This window comes from Diabrotica virgifera, chromosome 6 (assembly GCF_917563875.1).
Source record: "Diabrotica virgifera virgifera chromosome 6, PGI_DIABVI_V3a".
Lineage (NCBI taxonomy): Eukaryota > Metazoa > Arthropoda > Insecta > Coleoptera > Chrysomelidae > Diabrotica > Diabrotica virgifera.
The window spans coordinates 198,199,386-198,225,069 of NC_065448.1; the positions used below are offsets into that span (position 1 = coordinate 198,199,386).

Here is a 25,684-nt window from a genome sequence, read left to right on the forward strand (position 1 = left end):
CTAATCTGATTAAAATCTTTTGCTTTCCTTGCTCTCTGTTTGGCTATTTTATATATCATCGTTTCGCCTTCCCTGGTATCAAGTTGATCATATAGGTTTGAATACGCTTCTGCTTTGGCTTTTGCTACTGCTACTTTCGCTTCCTTTTTCGCCACCATATAGTTTTGAAGATCTGTGTCGGATCTGGTTTCTTGCCACTTTTTATATAATTTTCTCTTCTCTTTTATTTTTCCTTGTACTTCGTTTGACCACCACCAAGTCTCTTTATCCTCAAACTTTTTTCCTGACGTTTTCCCAAGTATTTCAATAGCAGTCTCTCTAATACTACTGGCCATTTTTCTCCAAATTGTATTAGGGCTTCCTTTCATGTTCCAACATATTTTTTCTACTATTCTTCTCCTGAATAGACCTTCTTTCTCATCTTTCAGCAGCCACCATTTGATTTTTTGTGGTCCTCTCCGATATTTTTGTTTAGTTTCGCTTTTTACTTCGATGTACAATCAACTTATTTTTTGTTAATATTTCGTGATTAATTAATAAATTAGCGATTTTGTATGTTCTAAAAATTACCTTAACACGTTTTAAACCTACAGAATGAATATCAATAACATAATTTCTAAATTCAATTACTTGTTGTAAATAAAAGCCAATTCTGACAGGAAAAAGACGACCAAGATTCTTATCGGTATGTTCCAAAAATACCTGATACGGACCTGCATCCGTCGGTTGATATTTATTATCAAAGTCATATTTTTCGAAATTTGAGGATACTGTATCCATTGAAGAAACATTAATTTGACTATCATTATTATTCATTTGATTATTATTATTTAAATTAACCGAGGGCGGGCCAGGACCGCTCCCGTTACCTGACATTTTCTGTAAAACAAAGCTGTCTTCTAGTTTTCCACAAAGTACCACAAAACAGAAACTATTGATAACACTCTGCACGTGGAAACAAGGCCGGAATGTACCAAAACACTGCCAAAATAACGAACACGACTTTGACAGTTATTTTGACGTTGACAAAAAAAAAGTTACAGCCCTTTGAAGTTACAAAATGAAACTCGAATTTTTTTCATATATCGAAAACTCTTAGAGATTTTTTATTGAAAATGGACATGTGGCATTTTTATGACAGCAACATCTTAAAAAAAAATTAAGTGAAATTTGTGCACCCCATATAAATTTTATGGGGGTTTTGTTCCTTTAAACCCCCCCAAACTTTTCTGTACGTTCCAATTAAATTATTATTGTGGCACCATTAGGTAAATACAATGGTTTTAAAACTTTTTGCCTCTTAGTACTTTTTCGATAAACCAGTGTTTATCGACATATTTTGAATATTTGTCGAATCCACCACATATTTGTATATGGTTAAGTACGATTATAGAGACCTGTTAATAATATGAAAATTTATTTATAATTTACATTTTTAGGTATATTTTGGAAAAGAAGCCATATCTCGATAAAAAGTGACTTGTCAAAAAAAGACTAAGAGGCAAAAAAGTATTAAAAATACTGTGTTTAACTAATGGTACCGCAGAAATAGTTTAATTGGAACGTACACAAACATTTGGGGGGTTTAAAGGAGCAAAACCCCCATAAAATTTTTCTGTAAATATATTAAAAAAGAAACCGCATCTCGATAAAAACTGGTTTATCAAAAAAATACTAAGAAGCAAAAAAGTTTTAAAAACGTTGTGTTTAACTAATGGTACCACAATAATAAATTAATTGGAACGTACACAAAAGTTTGGGGGGGTTTAGGGGAACAAAACCCCCATAAATTTTTTATGGGGTGGACAAACTTCACTATAATTTTGTTTTAAGATGTTACTGTCATATAAATGATACATGTCCATTTTCAATAAAAAATCTCAAACAGTTTTCGATATATTAAAAAAAATCGATTTTCATTTTGTAACTTCAAAGGGCTATAACTTTTTTTATGAGCACATTTGTACTAAGGTAAGTTACGTTCAATCGAACTATTTTTGACCCCAGAATGTGTGGTATAATTTATGACCAATCTTTTCGGGACACCCTGTATAAATAGCGGCTGCACAAAAATTCCCATCTAGCTAGAATCGTTTATAATTTTTTATAAAAATTTGCATAAAAACTCTCTCAATTTAAATTCATACAGCACTTAGAATAATGATAGGTATATCAGGATAAAATAGAATTTTAAATAATTTGATTATATACTTATATTTATTAAGAATGCCTATGTTCGTGGATATCGAAAATTAATATAGAGTAGGTAATTGAGTACGATCTACATCTATCTACTAAACCTAATATAAAGATCTAATAACCTAAGCAAATGAGGAAAGGGAAACAGTCTTTGGAAGTCATATCTTTGAACGTGTTGACAGCTTCACATTCCTTGGCTCGTTGGTGAATTAAAAGACAAATCTTTTTCTGGTAATGTACGTTATGGAGCGTCGCAGCGTGTACAAGTCGGCATTTATGCTGGTTGGATTATGCGCAAGGATCCTTCTTCTGCTCTTCTTATTATTGTATTGACATCAGGTATGTCGCACCACGCACCAGCTTCTTATCCCTCTAAAGTATGGACCTATAAATAAAGATATAAATAAATCTTTATTTATACGTCCATGCTCTAAAGCATGAGCGTCGTTTGCGACCTGGTCCGTTTCGACCTTCAATTTTGCCCATTAAAATGATTCTTAAAAGATTATTATGTCGCCTCTTAAAATATGGCTTAGAGACCTTAGGCGGTGGTCTCCGGTAGACGCTGTAGGCTGCGTACAACGTCAAGCCGTAGGAAAAGTGTTCACTTTCGTTACTTCTAATAAAATTTGAAAAACAATCTTACAACCGAAAATAGTTAAAAAAGAGTAATTCTATAAAACAAATTCAAATTACGGGGTGAATTGAAGTAACCACCGACTTAGCCGGTGGTATCCAATAGACGCGCCGTAGGCTGCTTACAGCGTGTATTGGAGACCATCGACTTAAGACCTTTCGCCGTTTAACGATGTTTAGAAGCTCTCTTTAGGTACTAAGTAGTTCTTCTTAAGACGTCTTCTTTTATAATATGGTCGATCCATATAATTTTAAACAACCTTCTGAGACACAATATTTTGAACGCTTCAATATGGTTTAGAGATCTTACTATGTGTGAGCACATCTTGCTATCATACATTATTATTGGCCTTCCTTCTTATGTAATCCACTAATGGATGTTCGCGATCACGTTTGACCATTTTTCTCTATCCCTTGCAGTGTATTAGGTCTCCTATATTTGTTAGCCCTTTCCATTGTTTGACATTACAGAGCCATGACATTTTCTTACTGCCCACTCTTCTTCTTCCTTAGATCTTTCCTTCAATTAAGGTTTGCAGAAATTGGTATCCTTAGCAATCTTTTCAATAGCACAATGCTATTGTGCATAGCATGTCGTTGTCTTCCAATTCTTCTCGGGATTTCTTCATTTGTTATTCGTGCGGTCCAGGAAACTTTAAGGATTCGTCGATAAATCTACATCTCAAATGCATTTAAAGTCTATCCTTCCATGCCATATAGGAACATCGACCATAATATGTACTATATAGCATTTCGTGACTCTTAGTCTTAGGTTCAGGTCAAAGTCAGAGCTCGTAAAGACGTTTCTGAATTTTATGAACGCGCTTGTGACCCTTTCTATCTTACATTCAGTCTTCACATAGCCAGGTTCCCTTGTACTTAAGTTTTCTTACGCGCTGATTATAAAGAACTTTGTCTTTTTTTATGTTGATGCTAACTCTCATGTTCTTGCTATGTTCTCCAATTTTATTTTGGAGGTCTTCTATATTGGCTATTAAGATCGAGTCATCCGCATATCGTACATTATTGACCCAGGTACCAATTACCATATACGCAAAATATCGCACGATAAATTTTTTGTTGAGCGAATAAAGGGAACCAGTCCGGGACTGATTACCTTTATGCAATAATTCTTGTGGCGCCACGATCTTTTGTCATTTAGTTTTCAAAGCCAAGTTTGCTTTATCACATGTTACTCTACTAGTCTCCTTCTACATTTCATCTGTAGAACAAAATTTGATAGGTCATCAAGTTTCTAAACTAAATAGTTTTTTTAGTTTTTTTCAAAACTAAGTATTATGGACTTATACTATTTATACAATAAGCGCTTCAATTATAATAGGTACAATGATACTTCACGAACCTTGCCTATAACTTAATTTGTCTAAGGCTGTATTCTCGTGGCTCAGTATCTCTGTTGTTGTATTTGCAAGTAAAAGGGCAAAAAGGAATAATAAAAATCCACATAAATATTAAATATAAATTTCATCCATATATTGTATCAAAATAAGATCAATAAAATTATCAAATTTAAAATTAGTCAATGTAATGTATCAACCCAAATTAATATACCTGCTAGGTATATAAAATGAATAAAATTTTCTAACAGATCAAAAAATATATAAATTATAACAATCCAAAAAACATACAGATCATATTATGTTCCTAACTTATTTCTCTATTCTAGTAATCAAATCAGAAAACTGTTTCTATTCACAAACAGATAACTTTTCAAAACTCCCTACAACTATCTTTTGAAAAGGTTAAATAAAACTTTTATCTGCAAATTTAACAGGGCTTCTTCCTTTTCAAATCCCGCTTTTCCTAGTTAAGGTACTCTTCTTCTGCTTACAACTCTCCAAGTCTGGTGACCTTTCAAAAAAATCATGCAGATAATCGGGGTTCTACTGCATATAATAATCAGTTATATTTCTGGCTAATGCATTCTACTATATTCTTAAATCTATCATGTGCATTACGTCCATATAATTAATCCCACATAAACTGATCAATATATTCAGGTAGAAATGGGGAACTCACCACTCCATGTCTTCTAAGGTATTGTTTAAGTTGTGATCAATAAACTTTTACCTGATTTGTACAGACCCCTGTTTGTAGACCCTTAAAATATTTGCTATAATTCACAGTTTTGTGAATATAGCCACAGGTTTTTAAATTGGAATAACCTTTCCACTGGTCTGTCCAAATCTAAATACCTTCCTCAACATGTTTTTTATGATCCCCACTAATATCTCGCCTTTTCTATTTTTTATATGTTACATACCTACACCCTTTTTAGAACAATATATATTCCTAACACCCATTGTTCTTTTACCACTCCACCAGGGTTATATTTCCTCTTTGTGAATACACATTCATCAATTTGGACAGTGTGTCCAGTCCACCTACAACAATAAGAAGTGAAAAGTAACTAAATGTTCATATTTATTATTATTGTATATACATAATGTATATGTTATAGTTCAAGTTGATTCTCAGTTAGAGTTGACTATTCCTAGTTCGAGTCAACTCCAACTAAAACGAGCAGTAAGAGTTGATTTGAAAAATTTAATTCAACTTTTACTAGTTTAAGTAACTCTTCCTAACCCTTGTTAGGAAAAGTAGATCGGGGGAAAAATAGAATCAACTCTTACTAGTTTGAGTTGACTATTCCTGGATCGATTCAGTAAATGTAGATTATATGAATATAATCTCACATGCATTTTTGATGAGTGTGCATCTCTTTGTTTTGACTGTTTCAACTACTTATCATGATTTGAACATGTCATTATCCCGTAACATTTCATTTCTAGAATCGGTATTTTGTGTGAATCAACTCTTACTAAATGGCATTGGGAAGAGTATATATTTTCTTTTTGGAGTCTACTTTTACTAGTAAATGTTGAATAAAAATCTTCATTTTATATTTGTAATCAACTTTTACTAAAACCAGCCGTTTGAGTTGACTCAAACTAGGAATAGTCAACTCCAACTGGATAATCAACTTGAACTGTAACATATTATATAAACTAATGTAAGTTGTGCACTTGCTATTGTTTTTTTTTTACTTTTATGTAAATGACATAATTTTAGAACAGTATCTTTGACTGGCTTTGTACATTTTTTAAAACTCTATGTATTTAAGTGTAATAAAATTATTAAGTACATATTATTATTATCCAGATTTAGCCATATGGCTCTCAGTCCCTTTAAGGTGAAAATAGACTCATCCCAGATATCTACAATCTACAATATCAAAAGAATTGAGCTCTGGTACTCTTTCCATGTTATCGAGCCCTACTAGGTGACTTGGTATGCAGGAGTATCTCCCAAATTTTTTTTACATATCTAGCTGTCAAGGGAATAGAGTTATCAAGTAACCCTAGGAGAATACGGTAACGCTATTTTACTGTATACTTTACATGTTATTGTCCTTTTCATGAGCATTTTTCAGTGCGTAACAAATGATAGGAAAAAGGGTAAGTCCGTGATATTCTCCTTTTCATGAACATTTTTCAGTGCGTCACAAATTATAGAAAAAAAGGTAAGTCCGTGATAATACACATTTATGACATTTATTCTAACGTGACATTTTAGTTAAATCTGACAGTTGTCAAATTTTATTTTCAATTTGGAATAAAACCAAATCAATTGTGTCTATTGCATTTATAAAATGGTATTTTCTTTCATTTGTATAGTCTTATAAATTGTACAGATTATATTGATAATATTATTATTTTATTTAATAAATAATTCTTTTTTGATTATGGCGCCATCTATCGACAACTAGAATAATCACCGAACTAGAATAATTACCGAAGTATTCCCAGACGTGCCTTTTTTTCTGTCACATACAATTTAATGCGTTAGAGAGAAATCGAAAAACTGTGACGCACTGAAAGATGATCATGAGAAAAAGAATAATACACATTTATGACATTTATTCTAACATGACATTTTAGTTAAATCTGACAGTTGTCACATTTTATTTTCAATTTGGAATAAAAACAAATCAAATGTGTTTCTTGCAATTATAAAATGGTATTTTCTTTGATTTGTATAGTCTTATAAATTATACAGATTATATTTGTAATATTATTATCTAATTAAAAAAAAAATATTTTTTTATTATGGCGCCATCTATCGACAACTAGAATAACTAGAATAAATGTTATAAAAATGTCACCGACGAAATGTAATCAACGACGTGCCTTTTTTTCTGTCACATACAATTTAATGCGTTAGAAAGAAATCGAAAAACTGTGACGCACTGAAAGATGATCATGAGAAATACTGTATTTATAACGTTACCGTATTCTCATAGAGTTACTTGATAACTCTCTAATGACTCCAGTAGTAGTCACAATAATCAGTATTGTCTGGGTACTTTGAATTTTCCATTGTCTTTGAATTTCTAGATCTCTGTGCTTGGCGATCTTTTCAGTAAATATAGTATTTACATAGATTATTGTTAGGTAGCGCCAAATCAATTAGTGTTGTTTGTCTTGTTAATTTATTAACTAGTACGAGATCTGGTCCTGGTCTATTATGTGCAACTCTTTGATCTGAGAGTACACTGCGGTCCCAGTATAGTAGTGATGTTGATTATAGTTACTTTCGAGTATTCGTTACAAATCGTTACTTTTGTATAAAGGAATCATTTGCAGTATTCGTTACTTGAATACTATGTTTACTTTTGTTACTTTTGTATTTGAGTACCGGTAATCATATCGATAAACGTATTTCTCAGTAGGTTCTCAGTTATATCAAATCGTATTTCTCAGTAGGTTCTCAGTTATAGGAAATTTGTATAGGTATACACAGATATATATCTAGATAAAAATATAGGGTTCTCGCATTCGATCTTTGCTAATGATATGCATTACATATTTTACGTATACCATTATACCTCGACCTCCCTCTGTTTCATCTTCTATCTTCTTCTCACCCTCACACCCTTAAAACGCTTCATACCGATAATAGTATGATAGAAATGATCCAAAAGATGGCATAACCCAGACATCCAAAGTGAAAGTTATCCTCCAACACCAAATTGTTCTATATGGTCCACATAATGTTCAGAAAAAAGTCACACCATTTTGAGCGTCGGGTTTGGGGGGGGGGGGAGAGGGGGGAGAAATCGGTAAATTCGTAGTTTTTTACGTTTTTCGTCAATATTTCTAAAACTGTGCGGTGTTTAGCATGAACAACACTTAATAAAAAAATGGTTTACATTAAATTTGAAATAAAAAAGGTCCTAGGAATAATCCTTCTAAAATGAACGGTTCCAAAGTTACGGAGGTAGTATAGTATAATTGGTCCAAAAAAAGGCCTAACCCAGACATCCAAAATAAAAGTTTTCCTCCTACACCACATTGTTCTAGATGGTTCAGTAAAAAGTTACATTTTGAGCGTCCGGTTTGGGGGGGGGGGAGATTGGGGAGAAGTCGGTAAATAAGTAGTTTTTTTAACGTTTTTCGTCAATATTTCTAAAACTATACTTTAGCGTAAACAATGTTCTATACAAAAATGTTCTACATAAAATTTAAAACAATAAAGGTCCTATACATAATTGTTATAAAATCAACGTTTCCAGAGTTACGGAGGGTGAAAAGTGGAGGTTTTCGATACCTTTTATATTTTTTGGGTAATTTATGATGATTTTGGGTGGTGAAGTTGACGTTTCTTTAATTGCTTATCACTAACATACCATCGGCCACTGAAATAGCAAATATGATTTATAATACACAATCCTGTTAAAGAAAATTAGTAGGGAATTGCCCAAAAAATATAAAAAGTATCGAAAATCTCCACTTTTCACCCTCCGTAACTCTGGAACTGTTGATTTTATAACAATTGTATACACGACCTTTTTTGTTTTAAATTTTATGTAGAACATTTTTGTATAGAACATTGTTTACGCTAAAGCATAGTTTTAGAAATATTGACGAAAAACGTAAAAAAACTACTAATTTACCGACTTCTCCCCCATCTCCCCCCCAAACCGGAAGTTTCAAAAAATTGCAACATCTGTACCAAACCGTATTGTCTACAATGTTCCAAAAAGTACATTGAGCATATAACTTTTTTTTCAATACTTTTTCTTTTTCAATAAATATTTACTTTTCATTATATTGTATATTATTTTATCTTACATATCCATTTTTTAGTTCGCTAAAAGTGAAAACGCAATAAAATATAGGTGTTTTGTTTCGATATTACATTTAACGCAATTACGATAAAATTACCCATTTTTTTTTTGTCCCAACACTATTTATAATATATGGGGTATGTTCTGTCAAGTTCACGTCTAATAAAACCCATTCTCCTTACGTCCACTTTTATAAACAACCTGAAAATTATATCTACGAACAGTACTGGCGCTAGAGTATAAGACGCCCGCCTGCAAAACCAGCATAGGCGCCCTTCGGTCTCTTTTAAATTAGTATTTTGTATAGCACCAGCAGAAAAAAGCTCAATTTGGCGCCCCTCAAACGGCCCAAGCAGGGGCGCCCGCCTGCAGTGCATCCCTTGCAGGCCCGTTATTGCCGGCCCTGTCTACGAACAGACCACATATGGTCTGTGAACTGGTAGTGCTTTTAGTCCACAGACCATATGTGGTCTGTGGACAGTGAACCTGTTAAACCCCCCAAATGTTTGTGTATGTTCCAATTAAACATTTACTGCGGTACCATTAGTTAAACACAGTGTTTTTAAAACATTTTTGCCTGTTTGTATTTTTTCAAGAAGGCACTTTTTATCAAGATATTACTTCTTTTTTAAAATGGTTCAAAATATACCTAAACATGTAAATCATAAATAAATTTTCATATTATTACCAAGTCTCCATAATCGTACTTAGCCATATACAAATATGTGGTGGATTTGACAAATATTCAAAATATCTCGATAAAAACTGACTTTTGGAAAAAGTACCAAGAGGCAAAAAAGTTTTTAAAATATTGTGTTTAGCTAATGGTACTACAATAATAATTAAATTGGAACATACACAAAAGTTTGGGGGGGTATAAAGGAACAAAACCCCCATAAAATTTTTATGGAGTGTCCAAATTTTACTATAATTTTTTCTTAAGATACTACTACCATAAGAATGCCACATGTATATTTTCAATCAAAGATCTCTAATAGTTTTCGATATATTGGAAAAAATCGATTTTTATTTTGTACCTTCAAAGGGCTGTAACTTTTTTTATGTGCACATTTGTACTAAGGTAAGTTAGGTTCAATCGAACTATTTTGGGTCCCAGAATATGTGATTAAATTTATGACCTGTATTTTTGTTACACCCTGTATAATATGTCAAAAAATCATAATTTAAAAATCGAATAACTTTTGTATTTCACATTTTTTTCTAATTCTGTAAATAAAGCAGTTTACACTACTTTACAGGGGGGTCAAAATATAGTGAATAACCCTGTACATATTGATGTCTTAGTAGTACAATTCGATATTATGTATTTTACCTGCAACATTCTGTTGATTATTCGACCCAAAATTATAACCCATATTCTATATGGTAAAATATGAGATAATTATTCTTATCTTATCTGTTGAATAATTTTTTATGTTTTCCGACTTTTCGGTTTTAGTTAGGTTAACATTTACAGAAGAAAACAATCACACTCGATTCTAGATCCTGACCCGAGGATTAGCGGCGTGTAATTTGTGTTGCCTATATAAACTTGAATTGGGAAACGGACCCCAGGTTATTATTCAAAAAATACTCCTTACTCCTTTTTAAAAGTTGCATGATAATTACACAGAGAACATTTATGTTGAAATGTTTTAGTTTCTGCAGAAACTGGTACATTTGTGTGCATTTGTTTGACATGAAAGTTTAAACTTGACTTATCTAAATTGTTTATCACAATGTGTGCACATACAGACGTTGCCTTTAAGCACTAAAGGGGCAATTGCATCCAATTTGTCGGGATGCGAACTTTTTACATGTCTTTTTAAATCATGTTTACGTTTATACACTTTTCCGCATTCCACGCACTTATTAATTCCTTCCACACCGAACATTTTCATTGTCAAGAAAATGAAATACCTACTCAAAAGCAAACACAAACACAGAACTGTGAACAGTAGAAATGATTGAATCGGAAAATTGATCTAAAGGCTTCACTGTTTAACTGGTAATTATACAAAGAGTCTACATTCTACCACATCCAATACTATTTTAATATTAAATATCATGCAACCGCAGTAAATATCACTTTTCATTATCAGTATTATCACTAATAAATGGTCTTTTCAGCGTTATAAATAACTCAAAAGGCCCATCATCTCATTGTTTGATTTGCTTGTCTAGAAAAATGCTTTAGAAGAAATGCGAACAATGTGTTCTAAAGCAGCGGTTCTCAATCTTTTTGTGTCATGTACCACCAAATACTTTTTATTATTTTTGGTACCACCTAACTGAAATACATATCTAACTAGGTGATCTAATTAACTATAAAGTGGTGCTGATTTTGGCTGTTTTTGCGTTTTGTGTACCACCTCAAAAAATCAAATGTACCACCAGTGGTACATGTACCACAGATTGAGAACCGCTGTTCTAAAGCATTTCAAAAGGCCCATTTTGTTGAAGTTTATATAGGCAAAGGCAACCCAAATTACACGCCGCTAATCCTCGGGTCAAGATTTAGACAGAATAAACAATCACAAGTATTTAAAGGTTATGTTTTGTTCCTGACCTGACATTCAGGATTCTATGTCATTTTCAGTATTATAAAAGTGATTTATTAGTATAAATAAATAATAAATAGTCCAAATCACCGAATTTTATTAGAATTTAATTAAGGTATGATAAAGTAATATAATTAACTACAAAGAAACACAAAAAATGAAAATGTCGACGACTTGGAATAGTGAATATTACATAGCACTAGAATGTAAGGATTTACAAGCCAATGCAATGGCAATTGATTCTACTGGGAATTTTGTATTATTAGCCGGGTAAGTAATTTAATAATTGAAATTGAAATATAATGAAGTATTAATTATTCTAATACATGGTGTCCCGAAATGATTGGTCATAAATTATACCGATTCTGGGGTGAAAAGTAGTTTGATTGAAACTCACTTACCTATAATATATTATACAATAGTGAATAGTGCACAAAAAAATAGTTACAGCCCTTTGAAGTTACAAAAAGGAAATCGATATTTTTTCATATATCGAAAACTCTTGAAATTTTTTATTGAAAATGGACATGTGGCATTCTTATGGCAGGAACATCTTAAAAAAAAAACAACAGTGATATTTGTACACCCCATAAAAATGTTATGGGGTTTTGTTCCCTTAAACGCCATAAACTTTTGCGTATGTTCCAATTAAGTTATTATTGTTGTACCATTAGTTAAACACAATATTTTTAAAACTTTTTTGCCTCTTAGTAGTTTTTCAATAAGCCAGTTTTTATCGAGATGCTGCTTCTTTTTTAATATGTTTTCATAAAAATTTTATGGGGGTTTCGTTCCTTTAAACCCCCAAACGTGTGTCTATGTTCGTTCCAATTAAACTACCATTGCAGTACCTACCATTAGTTAAACACAGTGTTTTTAAAACTTTTTGCCTCTTAAGGCACCTTTTATCGAGATGTGGCTTCTTGTTTAATATTGTTCAAAATATACTTAAAAATGTAAATTATAAATAAATTTTCATATTATTACCAGGTCTCTATAATCGTACTTAACCATATACAAATATGTGGGGATTTGACAAATATTCAAAATATCTCGATAAAAACTTGCTTTTCAAGAAAGTACTAAGAGACAAAAAAGTTTTAAAAACAGTGTGTTTAACTAATAGTACTACAATAATAATTTAATAGGAACATACACAAAAGTTTAGATGGGTTTAAGGGAACAAAACCCCCATAAATTTTTTATGGGGTGCACAAATTTCACTATATTTTTTTAAAGATGTTCCTGCCATTAGAATGCAACATGTCCATTTTCAATAAAAAATCTCTAAAAGTTTTCGATAAGTATATTTGAAAAAATTGATTTTCATTTTGTAACTTCACAGGGCTGTAACTTTTTTTTACGTGCACATTTGTACTAAAGTAAGTTGGGTTCATTCAACCTATTTTTGGCCCCAGAATCTGTGGTATAATTTATGACCAATCTTTTTGGGACACCCTGTATAATGGTTTACAGTACCAACAGTAATTTGAAATTTGATAATTTAAAAATATGGAATAAGCTGAGTTTGATAAATTGATTCATTTAAGTATAATATAAAATGTACATCATATTATGTTTATATGAATAAAGTTTATTACGTTAATAAAACTTATTATAGTTATGAAGTGATATGCTTTTTTCAGATATTGTCCTTTATAGATACAGTTACAAATATTTACCTAGCCTTATTTATAGAAGTACATAAGTAATATGCTGTATCTCATATCTTGTGTTGTCTCTCTTTTGTAACATGAGAATCTGTGTTTCTACTTGATAAAGATGAATCAAAATGTAGTATTCACATAGTTTGACTATTTTATATAGACAATTTAAGAACTGGCTTCTGGCTTTATAATGGACAGATCTACTATAGACCAAAAAATATTCTCCTTAACCAAGGGATATTTAAGTTTCGTCCTCACAGACCAGAGCTTTTTAAATTGCCATTATGTGCAATGAGATCCCTGGCTTACAGGGGAGACGTTAATCTCTTGTAGTTGCTTGGTAGCGAACATGTTAACAGATTGCATGCAGATGTTTGAGTCAATACTTATACTCTGAACTGAAAGTCATATTCATCCTAGAAGTGCGTATATCCAATGGCATAAATGAGAACAGTCCGACATTAGTAGAGGCACTATATGGCTCGCATGTATGCCATCCGCATGTTAAGTGTTAAATGAGATACAGATAACTTTTTAGGAAGGTAAAATTCCTCTGCATGTTTTGTAGTTAAGGTAGTTGAAGTTTTTTGGTGCTCGTTTATTATTTTTGGCTTACTTTGGTTCTCATTTAAACATAGCCTATGTGTACTTCGTCATTATATTTCTCTTTTCCTTGTTACCCATAAAATGTCTTCAACTTTCTACACACACCGGCAAAATTAGCCGAACACCTTAAAAATGGGACATGTTTGATGTCTCGAATTGCCTAAACCTGTTGTCCGATTTGAGTGATTCTTTTAATATGTTATAGCCTTATTATTTAAGAATATCAGTGTAATAATATTGTTGCTAGACAGGTAAATGTCATTTTATACCGGGTGTAACAATCATACTGTGTTTTTTTCTTAAAGTTCGGGACACCCTGTGGAATATTCTAGCATATATAAAATATTGAAAATAAAACTCGATTATAGCCTTAGGCCTTCTTAACATTTTCTTTTTTGATTCATTTGCTTATGTTGGAAAATAAAAATGTTATGTGCTTTAAGAACTAGCCATGTTTTTCATCAATAAATCCTCATAGTAGGGGAGAAAAGTATGCTAAATTTGCAGTTACTCGAGCGTTATGGGGACCTATTGGATTCAAAAGAGTGGGTGCTAAAACCAAAAGAAGTTAAGTTAAGTTTTCCATAAAGTGTGGGACTCTCCATTTTTTAATTTAATTTTCCATTTCCACCAATCGTTTTTTCCGATTATAGTGACATCTATCCATAATTGGAAAAAATGTTGCGAATAAAAGTTGCTTAATTTTACGTCAAGAATCCAAATCTGCAATACAAATTGGGGGCTCCTATTTAAGATTTTAAAGTAACCCCCACCCCACCTCCATGGGGGGTCGTGTTTGGTGCCATTCGATAGATTTTTAAAAAATATTGAACACATGTAATTTTTAGTTTTTCGATCTGACGTTTATTTCGCGAAATATTTGCTTTTTTGTTGTGAAACTTTGTGACTCACCCATTTTCTTACGCCCCGCTCAAATCGTCAGATTTTTGAAATATACCTACACTATTTTGCATGTACTTAACTTATAAATCTTAAAATCCAACATAAGCAAATAGTGAGAAACCTTGCACCCTGTAAATGTACCTCTACCATAATATTGGTTCTTAATACAGGGGAGTTCGTTAAGGGGGATCCGAAACAAATCTATCCTTAGAAAAATTCGAAATCGTCAGATTAAGATAAGGTAAGTTAAGTACACGTCGATCGGATAGCTCAGTGCGACTAGCGGCTGACCCACACTTCACTTCGCCTTGAGGTATGTGAGTTCAAGCCAAGCCCAGCCCAGGCCATCGGAAAAACAAAAAGGCTAACGCGCCAGTATAAAATTCTAAATATGAATCTGGCGCTTAGACTGGAATATGCGGGCATCTGATCGACCTATGAGAGAGCAGTACGGCAAGGGATAAGGGCTTGCGGCTCGGTGATACTCCCCCATAGATCCCTACCGAAGGGCGTTGACGCCTAAGAACGGTGAAATACATACATACAAGTTAAGTACATGCAAAATAGTGTACTTATATTTCAAAAATCTGACGATTTGAGCGGGGCCTAAGAAAATGGGTGAGTCACAAAATTTCACAAAAAAAGCGAATATTTCGCGAAATAAACGTCAGATCGAAAAACTAAAAAATACGTGTTCTATATCTTTCAAAAGTCTATCGAATGATAAAAGCGAACCCCCCACAGAAAGGGGTGAGGGGTAAATTAAAAATTTTAAATACGAACCCTGCGATATTTCGTGACATGAACATCAGATCGAAAAACTGCAAAATACCCGTATTCAATATTTTTGAAAAATCTATCGAATGGCACCAAATGACGCATTTTTTCGAATTATGGATAGATAGCGCTATAATCGGAAAAAAACGATTATTTCAAATGGAAAATTAAATTAAAAACTGAAAAGCCCCCCACTTTATGGAAAAGTTAACTTGACCTTTTTCTGGTGTTAGCCCATACTCTTCACAATCCAATAGGTCCCCATAACGATTGAGTAACTGAAAATTTAACATACTTTCCTTCCCTACTATGAGGATTTATTGATGAAAAACATGGATAGTTGTTAACGCACATAACTTTTTTATTGTCGTACATAATTAAATGAATCAAAAAGGAAAATGTTAAGAAAGCCTACTACAATCGTGTTTTAATATTAATATTTTACATATGCTAGAATATTCCACAGGGTGTTCCAAACTTAAAGAAAAAAACACAGTATGATTGGTACACCCGGTATAAAATGATATTTACCTGTCTAGCAACAATATTACTACAACGATATTCGTAAATAATAAGGCTATAACATACTGAAAGAATCACTCAAATCGGACCACTGGTTTAGGAAATTCGAGACATCAAACATGTCCCATTTTTAAGGTGTTCGGCTAATTTTGCCGATGTGTGTATCTTTACTATACAATGTCTCAAACTAATTATATTATGTAAAATGTGAATGTGTTTCTTTTTGTATTGTAAATAATCTTTGTTTTTAGTCGAAGATATTTAGCGATAAGAAATTTAGAAGATATTGTAAATGTTGGATTCCAAAAATTTCCACGTCAGAGTAAATATGATGTAGGAGCAGCAGAATGGAACCCTACTACTTATCATAAGGAATTATGTGTAATCTCGGTAAAATTATTTTTAAACTTTTTATTTACTTATATACTTTAAAATTCAAAATATTGATATTTGAGATATTTAACAATAAAACACTTATAACTTTTGTTTTCAACACTTCCACAAAATTTATTACAATTTAATGTCAATACAGCTGTTTCGGCAGACTGCCTTTCTCAAGTAATGTATTTTAAGATAGCTTAATGCTTTTATTTTGAATATGAAGAATTTGAAACTGTTCAATAAAAGAATGATTATGATTTAGAAAGTGAAGTGCGTACATAGAATCTGATTTTCTATTATTGAAAGACCCTTTGTGTTCTGCTTTGCGTTTGTCAAAGGTTGTGTCAGTCTGACGTATGTAACATCTCCCCACTCTTCAAGTGTGGGTAATTTTTCAACTGCTGCTACAAAATAATGTACTACTACTACTATCGGTTACAGAGTTCTCCTACGCCTTCCGGCTCCTAACCATCATTCTTCTCTGTTTAACCATATCCTCTTTCATCTAGTTCTTTTTCAATTCCTTCCTTCCAGTTTCTTCTCGGCCTTCCTCTTTTTCTTCTCCCTTGTGGAGTCCACGCAAAATCTGTTTAGGGATCCTGTTATATGGCATTTTCTGTACATGACCGTACCATATTAGTTGTTTTGTTTTTATGTCGTCAACTATTGTATGTTTGACTCCCATTATTTCTCGTATTGTCTCATTTGGTATCCGATCTCTTCTTGATTTGGCTGCTGTTCTTCTCCAGAAGTCCATTTCTGTTATTAGTAACATTTTCTTTGTTCTTTGTTTCAGTGGCCAAACTTCATTGCATATGTGATTACACTTTTAAGGATATATGAGCTTTAGATATTGTTTGGTCCCACACAGTGCAGTTCATCATGGATATGGCTTTTCTACCCTGTATGTTTCCGTCTTTTATATAACAGCATCGAGTGTTCAATCTTGAGTTATCTTCATGCCCAGGTACATGTATTGATCACAGTGTTTAATTTCTACCCCATCATCTAATGTAATGGACTGCTTTGTTCGTCCAATGCATTTGGCTTTAGTTTTCTTAATGTTGACTGCGAGGACTCATTGGTTATACTCTTCTATTAGCTTCCGCGTCATGTAACTCTAGTCATCATGATACTGAGCAATCAGAATTTGGTCATCAGCGAAACATAAAGTGTATAATGTTGTCTCGTCATTGAGATAGGGATTCCCATGCCATTGCATTTTCTTTTCTTCAGTTTGAGAGCTTGTTCCAGATACATTTTGAAAATGGTAGGCGAAATACTTATGGCATATCACTTAAGGACAGGAAAACAAACACATGGATAAGACAGAAAACCAAAGTCACCGATGTGGTAGAAAAATCATTAAAATTGAAATGGGAATACGCTGGACATGTAGCTAGGAGCGATCTAAACAAATGGCACAGAACAATTCTAACCTGGAGACCATACCAACACAAAAGACCCAGAGGCAGACCTCCTATGAGATGGACATATGATTTGAAACGAACTGCCGGAAAAAATTGGCTACAAGTAGCGTACAACAAAAAACAGTGGAAATGAAGACTTGAAGAGGCTTATGTTCAGATGTGGACGTGAATGGCTAGACTAAGAAGAAGAAAAAGAAGGCGAAATACTGCAACCCTGCTTCAATCCTTTCATGATCTTAAATGCCTCAGACATCCTTGATCCAGTTGTGATCCAAAAAGCGACCGAGGATCTTCGAGGGCGCCACGTGTCGTATCTAAGCTACTAACACAAAACTCTGGGTACCATTTTCGAGCTATTTATTTTGGCCTTTGATTATCTGATACCTGATATGAGTTGTATTTTATTGCTTCCATTGGCTTCTTTATGTAGGATTCTGGGGCGCAACAATTCTGCATAGGTATATAATGTAGTTAGACAGCGCAGAAAACTGCACCTGTATATTTTAAGCAAATTGTGAGATGTAACACTCTTATAACATAAACGGCGAATATTGATACTGTTACAAATCTGACTGTACTATTTTATTATTTATGTTTTTAGACACTAAGTTTAATTTAAATAAAGGAAGACTTACTTATTATTATTTTATTTTACATCACTTAATCAACTAAACATAATAATTCCTATAACTAATAAATACATTTCAATACATTTGATTCGAATACAATAATATTACGCGTCGCGCGTCGATCACTGACTGGACTGTCAGGCGGAATCTCCCATCTTTATATACTTCGGTAGCGCTCGCTCCGAATGCCGTGGATAGGAATGGTATTGTCTCGTAACGCCGAGAAACTTCAGGAAGAAATAGGCTAGGTTGTGAGTGGACTATTATAAATAGTGTCACATTTCCCCCTCCTTAAGAGATGGTTCCTCCTGGAGCCTTGTCGGGACTGGAACTGGATGCTGGTATCTGCAACTGGACCCTCTTTTACAACTCAAAGTTGTATAAAAGTGTAAACTCCGCACCAGTAACTATGCGGATTGCAACAGACTAACACGTGGACCTCGTTGTCTTGGAAAATTTCTTCTACCATATTTCGGATAACTCTCCAGTCTAATTGGCTGCATTCTAACTTTGGCATGGCTAACTTTTGCACGTCGGACTCCAACACGTGCTCTTTCAATTGAATTAATGCATCCCATACATCTTGGTAGGTAGGTTGGTCATGGACAGTGTCTTTTGTTACCAGATAGAATAGGTAACGTGATGCATTTTGGAGTTTCAATGCTTTGCCAGGAGCTGGCAGTTGGCATTGAAGTTCTGCAACTCGACCAAACTGCCTTCGGAAGGCGAATGCCAACCCTCGTGCGTTTTTGATACTAGCCGGGATGATATGGGCCAGTGAATAGTCATCGGGAAGTGCGAGTAGATCTCGCTTTTCTTCAGTGGTAACACCATGTCTCGCCAGCCGACTCAAGCTCGCGATTTTCCAATTCTTTTCCAATTCGATTTTTTACTTTGCCTAATAGAAGTAAATCCCTAAAGTTTCAATGTCATAGGTGGAGTGGAAAGCAGTGCTCAAAGTCTTCAAAGTTTTGAAAATTTCGCAATTTCGTCGAATTTTCAAAAATTAATATCTTACATTATTTTTTTGTTTCAGATGCTGAAATTGTGAAAATTGTGCATTTAAAGACTTAAGTAATTGATATATATATATATAAAAAAACTGATAATATTTGTCTTAAAAGACTATTTTGTTACTAGTAGAAAATACGAGTCAAGTGCAAAAAGTGAACAAAAGTAAGAACTGTGATTTGTGCATGTGCGTAGTCATGGCTTCGCCCTCCACTTCAACGCGTAAAGCAGACAATATTTTTTTAATTGGAATAAGAGAATTAGAACCCATATCTCAGTTGAACCAACTACCTTCTGTAAGGCAAGTTCTTCTCAGATTTCATTTTTTCCTAAACGAGAAAAAATCCATAAGGAATGCTAGCCACTTAACCTTGGAAGAAGTGATGTCAGTATGGCAAAAGGCTGCGATTCCTACCAGATTAAAAAAACATTGTATTGAAAAAGTTGAGAAAATACACAATGAATGGCTTATGCTAAAGAAAAATAAAGGAAGAAACTCCGATGCCCAGAACAAAAGACAAAATCTGTTTGTAGAGCAGCTCGATCAGCTTTTTGATATTGCTCACAGTGAAGCCCTGGTTATGTGTAAAGTAGATGAGGACAGACAGTTTCTAATAGATCAAAGAACTGACAGAAAAATGATCATAACATCAGAAGACAAGGAATATAAAAAAAAACAGGAGAGAATCCTTGAAAGAAAGTTAAAAGAACAAAAAAGACTTCAAAAAGCTCAAGAGGGAACCGCTTCGCCTCTGGTGACTCCGACTGCTTCCTGCCAAAGTTCAGAGGATGATTCATCAGATGAGTGTACTCCAGTAAAACACAGCTCATCAGAAGAAGAGCTGTATAAACCATCATCATCATCTTCGGCATCCCAAAGAAACAAAAGAGATTCACACACAGACTTGTCATCTCCACCAATCGCAAAGAGAAGTTTGTTTTCCACAAATGTTGTTAGTGCATTGGATCGCAACAAAGTTTCTGATAGGGAGCTTTAAGATTAATGGCTCCTATCGCAGCAGCTCTCGGTCATGATCCCAGTGAACTGCCGCTCTCAAGAAGCACTATTCAACGGGAAAGGAAGGAAGCACGAAAAACTATATTTCAAACTATTAAAGAATCTACCTCTTTTGATAATCCCGTCATTGTACACTGGGATGGAAAAATTCTTCCTGATATTTTGGGAAGTGACAAGGTAGACCGTTTGCCTGTCATAGTATCTTGTCCTGCTGACAATACAGATAAATTGCTTGGTGTACCAAAATTAGTTGGTGGTACTGGTGAAAATTCAGCTAATGCTGTTTACAAAAAGCTTACTGAATGGGGTTTGGGTAAAAAGGTAGTGGGTATGTGTTTTGACACAACATCTGTAAACACAGGGTTGAAAAATGGAGCTTGTGTTCTGATTGAACACCTAGTTGAAGGAGAATTGTTATGGCTAGCATGCAGACACCATGTTTTAGAGATTGTACTCAGTAAAGTATTTACTTTCTGTTTTGGTCCCTCCAGTTCACCTGATATACCTATATTCAAAAGATTCAAAGCAGCATGGCAATATATCAGACAAGATAGTTATCAGTCTTTGGGAAACATTCCTGGCAGTGAAGATTTCAAACAATCTGCAGTTGATGTTCTCCAAGTTGCCTTAAAAGGCAAAAATCAGCCTCGGGATGACTATATGGAGTTGATTGAGCTGGCTTTAATTGCTTTAGGCCACACTCCAGCCAAAATTCATTGGAGAGCTCCTGGTGCGGTACACCACGCCCGTTGGATGGCTAAGTTGTTATATGGCATCAAAATCTATTTGTTTCGTGATGACAGTGGTTTCGTGACAACGCAAAGGGAGAAAGCTCAGCTTGAACGCTTTGTGAAATTTGGAGTTCTTGTCTACGTCAAGTACTGGGTAGAAGCTCCTTTAGCTTCAAATGCTCCATGGTCAGATCTCTCACTGTGGAATGGTATGACAAAGTACCATGATATTGATCCTGAAGTAACTGAAATTGTCAAAAAGGCTTTCAAATCTCATCTTTGGTATCTTTCGGATGAGTTGGTTGGTTTGAGTCTGTTCTCAAAAAAAGTATCTGTTGATGATAAGGTGGAAATCGTTGAAAAAATTAAATGTGAGCCTGCTGAACGGAAAGTGAGAGGCAATTCAGCACTCCTAACTGAGAAAGCGCGTTTGGCTGATTTTGCTTAAAAAAGATCACTGCAGTTACTTGAGAAATTGGAAATCAATACCAATTTTTTCACCAAAAACCCAGATGAATGGACCGATGACCAAGAGTATATCAAAGGTCAAAACATCATCAGAAATCTGAAAGTTGTTAATGACTTGGCTGAAAGAGGAGTAAAGCTGTTTGAAGAGTTTAACAAGCTGTTAACAAATGATGAAGATGAAAAGCAGGTGCTTCTCCAGGTCATAGAAGCTAACAGAAAGATGGTGCCTACAAAGACTACAAAACAAGTGATCGTCGATAGTTTGAAAATATCAACAAAGGATTGATCGCCCACAGCAAATTATTTTCATGAATATCATTGCATTGTTTTATTGTACCTTTATACTGTAAATAAAATACATTTAGTTTACTTACTTTGAGCTGTTTTTTCTTGATTTTTAATTCCCTCAAATATTCCGATTTTCTAAAATTATGCCCAACATAAAATGTCTTTGAGCACTCCTTTCCAAATGGAATATCATCTTGAAATTTTGCATAAATACTATTAATATTATAAGTAAAAAAGTTAGAGGGTGCCCAGGTGTCTAATATAACTTTGAAAAATTAACATTATAATGTGGGCCACCCTAATGGTCACACACTTTATTTATTATGATTTATATTTTATTTATTTTTTTTTTGAGATTCCACACTATATTTAACGCGAAAGTTTATGTTGATTTTATTTATCTAAAATATCCCCACTTCTGATCACCATTTGTTACAAATCTGACTACTATTTTATTATTTATGTTTTTAGACACTAAGTTTAATTTAAATAAAGGAAGACTTACTTATTATTATTTTATTTTACATTACTTATTTATTTTAGTTACAAATAACTCAAACTAACACATCTAATTTATTTACAAACTCAAATTTATGATTTTACTAACTAAACATAATAATTCCGATAACTAATAAATACATTTCAATACATTCGATTCGAATACAATAATATTACGCGTCGCGCGTTGATCATTGACTGGCCTGTCAGACGGAATCTCCCATCTTTATATACTTCGGTAGCGCTCGCTCCGAATGCCGTGGATAGGAATGGTATTGTCTCGTAACGCCGAGAAACTTCAGGAAGAAATAGGCCAGGTTGTGAGCGGACTATTATAAATAGTGTCACAATACCTATGAAAGGCGTCTAAACCGTAAAACTGGTCTTCGAGGGCACCGCGCGTCGCATCTGAGCTATTTAATTATATTAACACCTATACAAGTTGTATTTTGTTGTACCCACTGGTTTCGCTATGTATGATTCTGGGCGCAACGATCCTGTATTTATAATGTAGTCAGGCGAAAGGCGCCCGAAGGTCTTCGAGTGCGCCGCGCGTCGCATCTAAGCTATTAACACAAAACCTTGGATGTCATTTTCGAGCTATGTATGCTAAATTTGATTATCTGATACCTGATACGAGTTGTATTTTGCAACCACATTATGCTCAATAATTGATCTTTGCTTCAACGAATCTTTATGTAAAGTTTAAAAAAAAAATTCAACGTTTAATTTTTTAATGGAATATGAACGAAAGCAAAAGGCGCACCGGCCCGCGGGCCGGTGGGCCGGCGGCCCAGTCCGGGCTTGAATTCAGTTAGAGACTTTAAAGTGCAGACACATAGTAAAATACATAACTTGAGAAGGGCACTTTTACCCCAGGCTGTGGGTGAAAAAATGTGATATAATTCAGGAATTTTTGAAACCTATCAGGTGTTGTAAAGGACGATGCCAGGAATAACTTATACTAAAATGTAACCAAAAATTTTGTGAGGTTTTTTATTTATGGCGATTTTCATTTGTTAAATTTGCAATTTTTAAAGATTTTTAATTTTGCAGCTTAGGATATTCATTTTAGAGAAAAACTTTTAAATAGAAAATTGTAGTGAATTAAAAAACCTACAACTTGAGCTATGGAAAGCTTAATTTCGTTAATACGTTATTGCAAAAGAGCCTGCGAAAGGTCCAAAATGGCCGTTTTTTGCAGTTGCCTTATTTATTGTAAAAATAAATTTATGTATTTTTTAAGGCTTTAAAATGAAGATCTTTCAGTACTAAACATAAAAAAATTTGTAGTGCCCGATTGGTGAACTTGTTGCTTAGATATTATAATTTGTTTATCCCAAGAGGTCAAATGTCCAAGGCTATAACTTTTTGAAAAAAAATCGTACAGAGTTAATTCAAGATCCACTCTCCTTCTAAAGACTTATATTTTTATATTCTGATGTAAATAAATGCGTATAACATTTTTCAACCTCTTATTTCGGGTTTCAAATAAGGGGGCAAATTTCGTTATAAACATTTAGAACTGAAGCCGCCCCTGTACATCTTATGAGTTTCTAACTTGCAAGTTATTGTTGCTGAAGACAAAATAAAGATTCAAAACCAAATAAAAATTTTCTACGACCAACTGAAACCGAGATAATTGTTTTTGTTTTTTTAAATCGTAGTGACTTTATTTATAACAATTAAGAAATTATTTCACAGTCATTGACTAAAGAAAGACTTGTATTATCTTAAAATACAAATTATTTTAACCGAAAATTAAATTTAATTATTAAAAATGATTTTTAAAATGTAGTGGAGATTTATTTTTCGTTACGACTGTGATTTATTGTGTCGGTTGCCCTTAGCAACGGCTAGCAACTTATAATACATTGAATCACGATTTTTGCTTTAAATTTTAAAGCACCGTTTGGGTTGACATGAAATTTGGCAAACACATAGATAGCATGTTAAAGAATAAAAATGATATTGGGCCTCTGTGTGTTTTTTTCCTGGGGTGAGTTTCACCCCTTATAAGGAGTGAAAAAATATATGTTCAAAATAAGTTCGGAAATGGATAAAACGTCTAATTCTAACCACCTTTTGTTCTATAGCATTTTTTCACCAAGTTAATACCTTTCGAGTTATTTTCGAGTAAATATAGTAATTTCGAGTAATACCTAATGAAAAATAGGTTTATATCCGTCAAATTTCAAAGTAAATTATTTCAACGTGAAATAACCAAAAAATCATGCACTTTTTGGAGAAAAATCATTACAACTTTTTTAAAAGTTTATAACATCGAAAGTAAGCAAGTTACGCTGAAAATAAAGTTGATCTCTGATTATTTTTTGGTAAAAAAAATTCGGGAAAATCACCCCCTAATTACCATCTTAAATCAAATTAATCATTACCGCTTCACAAGTTACTTTGATCATGTATTATTTAAATGATCTGTAAATATCATCGGTTCAAAGAGCTTATTAAAAAAAATTGGTTTTAAAGTAAATCTGTTTTAATTTTTAATTTTGAAAAAAATGTTTTTTTTTTAAATAACCTAAAATTTATTAATGTGACCAAAAATCACAAAGAGTAAAAAAATGTAGTTTTTGCTGCTATGAATATTTTGTATTTTTTGCTTTTTTTGGAACGCAAAAATTTCTTAAGATATGGCTGTTCTAAATTTGCATACACTCGTGATTATTGACTAGTTCAAGTCCTTTTAACTACAGCCCCTTCAAAAATAAGCACTTTGAACCAATGAAACTTACAGATATAAACGACACATACATGAGTAAAACAACATTGAAGTGAAATGGATTAATTTCATTTTTGATGCTAATCAGGGGGCAACTTTCCCGAGTTTTTTGACCAAAAAAAAAGAGATCAACTTTATTTTCAGCATAACTTGCTTACTTTTAATGCTATAAACTTTTTTTAAAAACAGGTATACATATTTTTTAAACACTTTAAAAAAGTTGTAATGATTTTTCTCCAAAAAGTGCATGATTTTTTCGTTATTTCACGTTTAAATAATTCACTTTGAAATTTGACGGAAATGAACCTATTTTTCATTAGCTAGAACTTTGTTTCTACTGGGTCTAGAGATTTCATGCATACATCATTTTTTTCAATTTTTAATTTGCTATATTTTTGTTAAAACTCTCTTTTTTAATAAGATACTTACTTTTTGAGTTATCTGTCAAAAACCGCCTAAAAACATGTC

General features: G+C 33.3%; 1 protein-coding gene across 5 annotated transcripts in view; it reads left to right on the forward strand.

Moving 5' to 3' along the window:
* Window positions 1-25,684, forward strand: part of LOC126887114 (GATOR complex protein WDR59) — a 321,890-nt gene that overhangs the window by 234,492 nt on the left and 61,714 nt on the right. For 2 of the 5 annotated variants that reach the window (XM_050654457.1, XM_050654458.1), the window contains exons 1-2: window positions 11,552-11,817; window positions 16,274-16,412. The exons of 2 other annotated variants lie outside the window; for them this stretch is intronic. In XM_050654457.1, coding sequence (XP_050510414.1) covers window positions 11,705-11,817; window positions 16,274-16,412 — 252 coding nt within the window. In that variant the 5' untranslated portion in view covers window positions 11,552-11,704. Of the gene's footprint in view, window positions 1-11,551; window positions 11,818-16,273; window positions 16,413-25,684 lie in introns of those variants that run through there. One more of the 5 variants, XM_050654459.1, reaches the window with a different exon arrangement.